The 11,827-nt window shown below is 39.6% G+C and overlaps 1 protein-coding gene across 1 annotated transcript in view; it reads left to right on the top strand.

The window, feature by feature from the left end:
• The first annotated feature begins 303 nt into the window (after window positions 1-303).
• Window positions 304-11,827, top strand: part of LOC102884742 (ATP-binding cassette sub-family A member 3) — an 84,451-nt gene continuing 72,927 nt past the window's right edge. The window contains exons 1-5 of the mRNA XM_025047284.1: window positions 304-363; window positions 736-997; window positions 3,897-4,024; window positions 5,741-5,888; window positions 9,549-9,808. Coding sequence (XP_024903052.1) covers window positions 304-363; window positions 736-997; window positions 3,897-4,024; window positions 5,741-5,888; window positions 9,549-9,808 — 858 coding nt within the window. The remainder of the gene's footprint in view (window positions 364-735; window positions 998-3,896; window positions 4,025-5,740; window positions 5,889-9,548; window positions 9,809-11,827) is intronic.

The raw sequence follows: 11,827 nt of genomic DNA, 5'->3' as shown, positions 1-11,827 counted from the left end.
GAATTAGTATTCTGATAAGAATTGGGAAAGCTGCTGGCCAGGTTTACCTGGAAACTTGCACCAATAACTTAATGATCTTTGTTTTGTGCTCGAAGTTTTGTACATCTTAGAAGCTCAGTAGATTCTGAATAAATTTAAAAATTCTCAAATATTTCAAGTGCTTATTGTTTCTTGTTATCCTTTAAGCTTGATAGAAAATTAAGTAACTCAAATGTAAGTAATTTACTTGTCTAAAATTTGCATTTTGTTAGATGGCTTTAATTTCTTTCTTAAAAATCTTTACTTCCTCCATAGAGTTGAAGAATGGATTTGTTGGAGTTGAACAAATTTATGGTTCTTCTGTGGAAGAATTTCATTTTAAAGGTGAGTTCAGCTATTTATAGGATTTTTGCAACATCTAAGAGACCACAGTGGGAAAATTCTGGCAGCATGATTGCTGTGTTTCAGTTTATACTATTCTGGCAGCATGATTGCTGTGTTTCAATTTATACTATTGTGTTTTTCTCAGTTCTAGAGCTAAGGGTATCTCTTCATAGAGTGAAATCATAGCAGAATGACTCCTACAAAGGAGAAAAAAAACAGTCCAGGAAACTCCTGCTAGCATACATTGAACCTGTTCTTTTTGACCAGCTATACCTTCTTTTATGAAACGTCTGTTCATATAAAATAATTAGGCATTTGCAAAGTTAATGTGCTCTTGGGATAGTTAACAATCTTTTTTTTTTTTTCATCTAGAGACGGCAGTTCTTTGCTATAGTTGTGGAAATCATCCTAACTTTACTATTTGCTGGCTCGCTTCTGTTAACACGCAAGTTTACCGTTATAAGGAAGAGTGGACCTTATAGTTACACTAGCCAGCCTGTCGATGAGTTGCCCTCATTCCTGAGAAGTGTCCCTTTTCCTGGCCTGTGGGAACTGGCTTTCGTGCCTTCCAAAAGTGTCGTGGTGAGGGACATCGTTGAAGCTGTGAAGATGGATTTACACTACAATTTTAAAGGTTAGACATGAAGGTTTTCTGAAAAAATGTATTATTATTTTAGCGAAGACACTTACAACCTTTTAACTGGGTATAACCTTCTAAGTAAAACATGGCAGGATATCCTCATAACCAGGTAGTGAACTCCTAAATCTAATATTATGGACTTCGTTAAACTTGAGAGTTAAATTTGCATAAAATAATTTCTCCTGGAGCCCAAAGCAAATAGTATTTTAATATTAGGTGACCCATCTCTATGATTTTGGGTGATTGTCCAGTTCTGTGGTACTGTCTTCCTTGGTTCTGGTCGTGCTGCTTAAACGTGGGTGAGTATAACTCCGAAGTACGGGAAGGCGCAGCATCAACACAAGCCCTCATTCTGGACGCAGACTCAGTGCTCAGTTATTTCAAACACTGTTTATGTAAAAACGTTGCCCAGTGCGTGGATGAATGCTTTATAGAAGACTCAGGCTGTAGAGAATTATTCTAAAAATTCGCCGTTCTTCACTCTCAACTCAGTTTCTCTCTTTTTTCTCCCAGAGATAAACATCAGAATTTTGATGAAAATCCCTCTAGCTCCTTCTCTTTACACACGTGTATTTATTCAGTAGTGTATTTTTTCAGTCTTTTTCGTCTCAAAGCATTTGAGAGTCCTTGAAAGTAGATGACATCTCAAAACATTTATTTAAAAAAAAAAACTGAAGCAGAAGAATGTAAAATCTCAATGAGTTTAAAAGTATGCAGCACAAATATTTTAATAAATTTAGTCTCTCACAGGCTGCTTTGGGTTGTCCAAATTTTTTTATAATTTCCGCTCTGATTTCTTTGATGCGTGGGATTTTTAGAACTGGATTACTTAACTTCCAAACACCTGGGGATTTGTTGTTATCTTTCTGTTGTTGATTTCTATTTTAATTTCCTTGAATCAGGGTGTATACTCTAATTACGGTTGGTCGAAATTTTGAGCATTATTTATGGCTAGTTTATGGTATATTTTGATAAATGTTCCATGTACCTTTATAAAGACTATATTCTGTAGGTTTTGCCTGTAGTATCCTAGAAATGTCATCTAGGTCAAGTTGTCAAGTTGGTTAATCATTGTGCTTTTCAAATCTTCTGTGCGCTTATATTTTTCATCTGTTTATCCTGTTAGTTGTTGAGAGAGGAATTAAATTTCCAGCTAAGTGTCATTAGTATTCAAAAGGTTATAGCCATTAAAATAATATTAAAATTTTCTTTTTGCTTATGTATTATGAAATTAATAGGTCATGTGGTCTTTCCGTTGAACTGTTTTAGAAAATATTTCTCAGTTCTCTGTTTTAAATAGATTCCAGGTCTATAAAGAAATGTCGATTTTTTAAATTTATTAATCAGATTAATCATGGTTACTATAGAGTCCCTACCAGAAAGTTCTGATATCTAGATTACTTGTGTATATTTTTTTCTCTTAAGTCATTGAGTTCTGTTTTGTAGCCTATCTTGTATATTTTAATTCACTGGCAGACATTGTGGACGGAAAGAATTAGGGGCTCCTGAGGGCACTTCTTTATCCGAAGAAGGTTAAATTTTCCTTCCTGACGGTTTTTAGAGTACTTGATCAGTTCGACCCCATCGAAAGCTGGTTTTAGGCTGCAGGAAGGACTGTTCTATTTCAGCTTCCTCTTTACTCCTGAGATACTCTGTGTCCTAGGGCATGGTCATTACTCCCAGGGCATGCCCCTTCCAGGGCGTCAACTGGAAGTCCGGAGTATTTTTGAAGGCCCCTCTGCCTTTGTGGGGCTTGAGCTCCATGCTCTGTCTCCCCAGCATTGTCTAAGTGCTGATATCACTGCTCAGCATTTTATCCTGGCCTCGGCTGGTTTCTTGGAGGCTCGTCCTGTGCAAGCTCAGCTTAGGATGCGGCCACTGACTTCAGGGGAATTGACATGCTGATTTTGCACCTCGCTTCTTTGCTATTCTCTTCTCCTTAGAGTTTTGCCTCTCAAGTCTCAGACATTTCAGCAGCCTGAACTCTTACCCCCTTTTAAGTCAGCAACCTTTTGCAACGCTTTCAGCGGCAATACCAGGGTGAATATGACATTTATCTTGTGCATTTCCTTTTTTTTCGAGGCTTGTATCTCCATACGTCCTGTTCATCTTTGTTGCTTTCAAACAGTTTTTTTATAGATTTTGTCCAACTTTTACGTAGTGGGAAAGTTTTTCATCTTACCTATCATAGCTGGAACCGGAAGTCCTCGTATGAGAATTTTAAAATTTTCTGCTGGTTACTTCCAAGGTTTTTATATTCAGAGAATAAAGTCTTTAAGATTTCGATTCCTCAGAATTTATTAATGTTCTTTTGCATGTCTTAAAACACGATTGACTTGTATACAAATTCCTTGTGTGCTATGTAGTGATGTATATTCTGGGTGGTCATAGACTAGACCCCAGTTAGGTGTTTATCAGATTTTCTTGGCCTCATGTGCTCCCCAGGCCTCGGCCACCACTGCCCTTACAATGGCAGGCTCACTTACCGTGATCCCAGCCACACACCTGGAAATGGCCGCATCCCCCTGTGGACTCAGTTATAGCCCTGTTTGGCCTTGGCCCTGCCATCAGCACCATTGGCCAAGGACCCAGGAGGAGTCACACCCACCTAGGCCCGCTGACCTTGGTTCTGGCTGTGGACCCTTTAGAGACTGGTGACGTGGCTCTGGCCCCTCTCAGCTGTGGACAGGCAGTAATCCTGCCCACCCAGGAGCCCACCGGGAGACGTGCCTGCCTGTGTGCCTGGACACAGGCTTGCAAACCTCAGCCTGACTGCGGATCTTGAAGTGGCCCTGAAGCCTGGCTCCAGCCCTTCTGAGCGGTGATCCGGAAGCTGTCAGACACTTTGCCTTTGTGTGGTCAGCTCATACACTAGGCGTTTCTCTCTCTGCAGTTCAAGGCTTTTCATCTGAAAGTGACTTTGAAGATTACGTTAAGCAAGAGAATAACTCTGAAAGAGTGATGGTTGCCTTTGTCTTTGACCATGAGTTCAAAAATAGCCACGATCCCCTGCCGCTTAAGGTAAGAACGTTTTTATGTAGAGGTCTCGTAATTGTAATTCTACTTTCCAGAGATTCCATTTGGTAGATGGGGAGACCGTAACTTATCCAGGGCCATGCTGCTTGTACGTAGCAGAGCAGGGACTTAAATCCAAATCTAATTCATTTTAGTGTCTGTGCATTTATTTAACCAGTGCTTTATGCCAATGGAGAAAGAACTGAATTCACCACCTACCAGACCTTCCGTTTGTAAATCAGGATAGTAGGGAATGTTGACGACCAAGGATGTCGCCTTTACCACTGTATCTGATATGGCCACCATCTCCAGCTCCACACGTGATAGTGAAGTAAATACATGTCTCTGGGTCAAAAGACCTGATGTAATAAAGCAGACACACCTCCACTAGCAAGGAGCTCGAGCAGGAAACTTGCCTCTTTCTTTTGAATGAAACTCATCATTTCTTTTCTAAATCTAAATGTAGAAAATAGTGCTAAGGCTTAGCCAGGCTTCATCAGAATTAGAACATCTGCAAATAACCGAGGGAGATTCTGATAACAGCCCCCAAGAAGGAGAGACAAAGACACTGCTTTGAACCTGGCGTCTCTGGTGTCGAGGTGTGAGGTGTAGAGATACACACGGAGCCAGAATTCCGCGTTTAAGTTACAGGTGGTTGGCAGCAGAATGGGAAAGGAAAGAAACCCACAGGGTTGTGAGTGGGGTCGTGGGAAGTTTTCATGGGGTCCCATCGCTCCCCCACTCCCTTCATAGACGTCAGCTCCCCTCAGGTGGGCTGACTCGGCATAAAGTGATGCTGATGTGGGCTTCGCAGTGTCCAGAGAGCCTGGTCACAGTGTTTTCGATGTGGTTTCCGACTCCCGCGCAGTAGAATCTCCCTCACCCCGCCCCTCGACTCGCCTTGTTACTTACTTCACTGCTTGCCCCGCAGCATCTCTTCTCACCATGCCTGCTCCTTCCCTCTTCCATACACCCATACGTTTTCTATACGTATCTCTATCACTGAATTTATTGTACTGTAAACATATGGGTTTTTTTTTCTAAACTAGAACTTGAGCTCCTTGAGTAACAGGAGCTGTGTCTTAATCCCTGAACGTGTAATATGTACCTAAAACTTTTGTCTTGGTAACTGAATGGATGAATATTTACCTTGATTTATGGCATCGGCCTGTCCCTCCGGATCTTACTGACCCGTCTCGCTTTTGGCCACCTTTGGACTATTGCTGTCGTGACACTGTTTGGGCCCATCGTGATCTGCACTGAAGTTTCCCTAGTTCTCCTGAATTAGTGGTATCTTTCATCGCATGATGAAAGTGTGTGACACTCCACATTTATATTTTAATACATTCCTCTTCTGTCCTCAGGTAGGATTCTTTCTTATGTTATTGTCACTTTTAGGACAGGAGATTTTCCCTCCCAGAACACTTATCTGACATAAAGGGAAGAGAAATTAACAACACCTTTCGGTCTATTTCATTTCCGAATGCTTGCCAGCCGTCTACGTAGGGAGAAATACATCCACGACCCGTAGTGTAGCCTTACAACAGGTTTGCTCCCAGTTCCTGATTTCAGAATCCACTTCGGTGCTTATCAGTCGGCCTCAAAATCACTTATTTGCAACTGTACTCCAACTTCCTTCAGTCTCTCTTTCTTGCTTAATTTTTGTTTGTTTGTTTGTTTATAGATACTGTTTCTTACTGTTTCTTATTTTGTTTCTTGTAGGTAAAATATTATCTGCGTTTTAGTAGTTTTCCGAGGAACAAGGACTTAGATTTTGATCACCCCAGAAACTGGCATACAGGTTCTCTCTTTCCAACTTCTCCTTCCGTGGGACCCAGAAACGAGCAAGATTCAAATGGGGGGAGTCCTGGTGAGCACCTTTCACTGTACTTATTTTGATAATCCTCCTTTTATAGTAAGTGCCCTCATATTTCTTCAGCCTTGGGATGAAAATTATTTTTAACTTAATCTACTGGTGATTTTTTTTTTCATTTAAAAAATTTTCAGTGTCCAAAAACCCATGTGAAAAATCCTATACATCGGAACAACATATTTTATCCTTTCCTGATCGTTATCACACTATATCCTTATATCTGCATGTAGATTTACTTAGGACATTTTGATTTTACTGACTTCCTGTGTACATTGCCAGGTACTGACACAGACTAAATAATTAAAACTGTATGGTATTCCGTTGGGCTGAGAAACAGTTTTTAATACAGCTATGGTAATTTAAAATTTACTGCACAAACTACCGTTCAAAAGTCTTTAATGTGGAGCTTTGCTTTTACCAACAATAATGCAGATTTACCCTGAGGAAATTATTCAACAAGAGAAACAAGCTATAACCAATTTAGCATAATTCTTAAATGTTTGAAATAACCTAAATCTTAAATATGATTATTGGATAGTACAAGTATAAAATATAACTTGACAGATAATTATGCAATCTTTAAAATCAGAATTGCATTTCGCGATTAGAGCTATATAAGCTGCATGTTCATCCACACGAAACTGGGGTGGATATCCAAATATGAAAATGTCTACTCTGTTAGGGTAGAGGATTGTGTTGCATATTATCGTTGTTTCCTTTAAAAAATATTTCGAACATTATTTTTGTCATAATATTTAAAAGGGAATCGTGTGTTTTCCAATTTGTGTTATGAACTAAGCCTGGAGTTTCACTTTATAAGGGTTAGACTGGTGGAAAACTTAGAAAGCTGGGTGCTGCTGAGAGTTGCCAGGGATGTGAGGATGAAGACAGCCAGATGCACTGCCGGAGGGAGGGCACGTGGGCTGATACGGCCCCTCTGGGGAGCCATCTGTCAGTGGTGGCTGTCCTCGTCTGATCCGGCTGCCGTAACAAAATACCACAGACTGGCTAGTTTGCAAATAATAAATTTATTTCTCATAGTTCCAAAGGCTGGGCAGTCCAAGATCGAGGTGCTAGTCTGGCGATGGCCCCCTCCTTGATCTAGAGCCTATATGTTTTAGCTGTGCCTCCGCCTGGTGGAGGAGGCCGGAGCTGCTGTTATAAGGCTCTAATCCCATCTATGAGGCCTCCGCTCTCTCTCGTGGCTTAAGCATCTCGCAAATGCCCCCCTTTTAATGCCATCGCCTGTAAGAATGCTGGGGAGACACAAACATTCAGCCCACAGCAGTGAGCAAATTAAGAGTATGTTCCTGAGTATAAACACTACTAAATTCTTTTATAGATGCATAAGAATGTTCCTGACGGTGTTGTTTGTGGTGGCAAGGAGTAGGAGGCAGTCAGGGCAGCTGATTAGAAAGACTGGACTAGGCGTATGCATAGCAGCATCTGAAAAAATGTAGAACTCAGGAATGAAAATTTGTAACTCGATTTCATTTACATAAGATATATGCAAACGGAATGCTAATATAAATATGAAAAGGACACATACAAACATGAGGATACTCGTCAAAACACGTTAGGAATGTGGTCAGTGGGAAGGAGAGGGGCAAGGAAAAAAGGGATAAATAAATAAAATGGGTTAAGGGACATGGACCAATGCGTGGGTCATGAACTGAGGGGTGTGAGTAACTCAGCCTTCTGCACTTGAAGCTAAAAATGCTTTGTGTGCACGTGTGATGTGTGTATATATAAACACTTTATGCGCGTGACCCAAAAAAGAAATAATGCATGTTAACAGACTAATTGACCAAAGCACCTAAGCCGATTTCTTACTGTTAATGATCTACTTGTCTCCTTAAAGTCTCATCCTTAATATAACCTTAATTTACACAATAATCCTAAAAAGATAATTATTATTTAAATAATACTTACTTTTACCCTAACTTCTTTTTTTTTTCCTCCAATAATAATGGCTAAAAGTTTTGAATGCTTACTGTAATTTTGAAGTACCATGAGATAGGCTTGATTATATCAATTTTGCAGTGAAGTCTCTGGGTGTCAGAGAGATCATGCACACTGTGCTAAGGGCTAGATAACTCGTAAGCACCGGGCTTGGGAATGAAACAAACACAGTCTGTGCCCTGGACGTCCCTCAGCATGCTGTCAGGGATGGTACAAATCACATCTCATATGTGATCCTCTGTGCATCACCGAAAACATCCATTTTAGTCTCCCATCATAAGGGATTTGGGAGAAATAAATAAATAACCTTCATTTAAGGTCTTATCAATATTCTCTACAAAAGAATACTGGGGCAGAGCCTAGGCTTCCACGGGTAGCTGCATGGGGAACCTGTGTTTACAAGTTGACCTGTCATGATGAAACCAAATATTATTTTAAGGTAGTGCTCCTCGTTGATGGAATGCCTGAAAAATGGTAGGCTGAAAATTCTTCCTAAATTGATTTATAGAGTGAGTAGACTGACAGTCAAAATCCAAGCAACATTTTTTGAAGAAATTGGCAAACTCATTCTACAATTTATAGGGAGATGCAAAGGATCTGGATTATTAAAATAATCTTGAAAAGGAATAGCAATGTTAGAAGACATTCAAGACTTACTATAAAGCTACAGTAATGAAGACATTGTCACAGAGGCACAGGGATGAGCCAATAGACCAGTGGAAAGAATGAGATGTTTAGAAATAGACTCAAACACACAGTCACTTGATTTTCCATGAAGGTGCCAGTATAGTTCATTGGGAAAAGAAACTCTTGAACAAATTCTGTTGAATAACTTGGTTATCCATATGGAAAGAACGACCTTGATCACTAACTCGTACCTACACGGAATTAATTAATTCGAGATGATCATTAACCTAAATGTAAAAGCCAGAATCATAAAACTTCTACAACTAAATTTATGAGAATGTCTTCATGACTTTGAGAGTAGGCAGTAATTTACTAGGATACAAGACGTGTTCACTATTAAAAAAAAATTGATCAATTGAACTTCATTAAAATTAAATGCTGTTGCTATGGAAGACAATTAAAAAATTAAAAGGTAAGATTCAGAAGGGAGAAAATATACATGATTCACATTCGAAATGTATAAAGGACTCATATAGATTAATAGAAATAGCAGTTTTTAGATGTCATGGCTAAATTTCTATAAAAGTTTTTAAATGTTTACCCTTAATTTCTATAGTGAACTTGTCTACCAGGAAGAAAGTATCTACATACCGTCACAGATCCAAGGGCCACACTGAGTAGCATTGCCTTAGCGGACATCAGTTCACATAACTCAGTATGAGCTTCATTTACATTTTCCAATATGAAGGGCACGGAATCGAAGTCTTTCCTAATCCCATGATAATTCAGTTCTCATTTGGTTGACTAAAATTGCAGAAAGTAGCTTTATACTTACACTCAATATTTTACTTCTGAGAAACTGGGAAAGGCCCTTTCAAAAAAGGTTCTCATTATGCTTTTGTGCGGGAAAACCAGGAAAGCTGAGCTCTGAAATTTAGACAGCGAGCCGGGCCTCATTCGACACGAACTTTGTTGTTCATCTTTGACATGCTTTAATTGCCATCGTGTGTGTTCAGCTCAGCTATTTGGCGTTCCACTGTCCTTTGCAACCCTCGTTTTTTAACTTAGGGTACCTCGCCGAAGGGTTCCTGGTCATGCAGCACGCCTTGGATAAGGCCATCATGATGTACCACAACCGCACCGCTGCACAAGCGCTTCTGGGAGGCGTCAACGTTTTCATGCAGAGATTTCCATACCCAGAATATTACCACGATTACTTCCTTAACTTTCTCGGGATTTTCATCCCGTTAGTAATCCTATTTATCTTCTCCATGAATCACTTTACCCTCGTTCAGTCTCTTGTGTGGGAGAAAGAAAACCGATTGAAGGTAACTCCACTTTTCCTTGGGGGGTAGAAGGTGTGGGGTCTGCAGAGGAGGTGTTTGTGGTGGGGCTGGGGCACTTCTGCCCGCTCAGCGTGGCTGGGTGGTCAAGCGTCGGTAGCAGCCAAGAAGGGAACACTTGTATCTCCCGGCAATTTTAAAAAAAAAATTTGTTTCTGTTGGAATTCTTGGTTTGGTTTTTAGCTTTATTTCTGGAAGACAACTTCCCCAGAATATTTCAGATAGAATTTAAATGCCAAATGCCCTGACGTCTCTCTGGAATAAGGTGAAATACAGAGAAAGAATCAATTGAACTTGTAGAATTGTACCTAGATAGATTTAGGTAAAATTCAGTTTCAAGATTCTATGACTGTTTTACCAGTTTCTGATCTCTGAAATTTTTTTTCCCTAAATGACCTTTTATGTCCCATCTAGAACTGTGTATTGGTGGAGAGCAATAAAACCTAAACGCCTTTCCTTCTAGCGAAAATGAAAGGCATATTTTGAAACTTCCTTTGAGATTATGTTTTCTCCAATGGTAATGGCTTTCTTTCTCTCTCCTAATTAGTGAACACACAGTTAACTTACTCACCTCGGTTTTTATAGCCACCATCTCCCTGTTGATATCGCTATGTAATTCTCAATTCTAAATCAACACTTTTTCTTTGGAGTCCCCCAGAATATGAAAGATAACCACATAGCTTAACGTATCCTTTCTTTTTCATTGAAAACTTTTTCATTGAAGTGTAACATGCATACACACAGAAAAGTACTCAGATCACAACTGTATTCATCATAATCTGTTTGCAGTAACAGAAATACCACAAACGCAGTAGCTTATAAACAACAGAAATTTATTTCCCACAGTCTGAAAGTCCAAGATCAGGGTGCCGGCAGAGTTGGTGTCTGGCGAGCCCCTGCTTTGTGGTGCATTGTTGGCACTTTCTCACTGTGTCCCCCACATGGTGGAAGGGACAAGAGAAGAACTGTCAGGCCTCTTTTATCAGGGCACTAATTTCATCCATGAGGTCTCTACCCTCGTCATCTAATAATCGCCTACCTCCCGAAGGCCCATGTCCGAGGGCCGTGATGCCAGAGATTAGATTTTCAACATATGAATTTTGAGGCAACACAAATATTCCAACTATAGTAGTATGGTCGAACGGATTTATCACAAAGTATGCCCATTTTATCATATCCCTGTTAAGAAATAAAACAGAGGGCTGCTTGTGTACCCCCCAAAACATTTTCTTAACAGTAGACAGTAACCTAATTTCTAATATTGAGTTGGTTTTTTCTGTTCTTGAACTTGATGGAATCGTGTGCTGTATTCGGTTATGTCTGTGTGATTCATTCTGCTAAATATATAGCTGTAGTTCATTTCCATTCATTGCATTCTGTGAGTTATAAGATTCCATGGTAGGACCCTCACCATTTACCCATTTCCCTTTAATGTTTGCCGTTTGGCTAGTATTAACAATGCTTCCGTGAACGTTTTATACAGGAATTTTTTTCTGAATATCAGGTTATGCATATTTAACTTTAGTAGATAATGCCAAAGTTTGCCAGGAATTCTACCAATTTACGTTTTCGTTAGCAATGTTTGAAAATTCTGTTTGCTCTACATCTTCACTAATGTTTGGTATTGTCGATGTTTTCTAATTTTATCAAATCTGGTGAGTGTGTTGGCCTCAAAAATGTACAGATCTTTCACCTCCTTGGTTAATTCCTGAGTATTTTATTATTTTTTATGCTAATGTAAATGGAATTGTTTTCCTAATTTCCATTTCAGATTGCTCAGTGGTTGTGAATCGGGATTTAAATGATTTTTGCATCCACTTACTCTGATGAATAATTTATTAATTCTGACATTTTTGGTGTGTGGAGTCTTTACAGTTTGCTGCTGCATAAGATTGTACCATCTACAAACAGAGATATTTTTACTTCTTCCTTTTCAATTTCGATGCCTTTTTTTTTCTTTCCCAATTTCTCTGGTTAGAATTTCCAATACTATGTTGAACAGAG

This window comes from Pteropus alecto, unplaced genomic scaffold (assembly GCF_000325575.1).
Source record: "Pteropus alecto unplaced genomic scaffold, ASM32557v1 scaffold15, whole genome shotgun sequence".
Lineage (NCBI taxonomy): Eukaryota > Metazoa > Chordata > Mammalia > Chiroptera > Pteropodidae > Pteropus > Pteropus alecto.
This window is presented reverse-complemented; position numbering and strand designations above follow the sequence as displayed.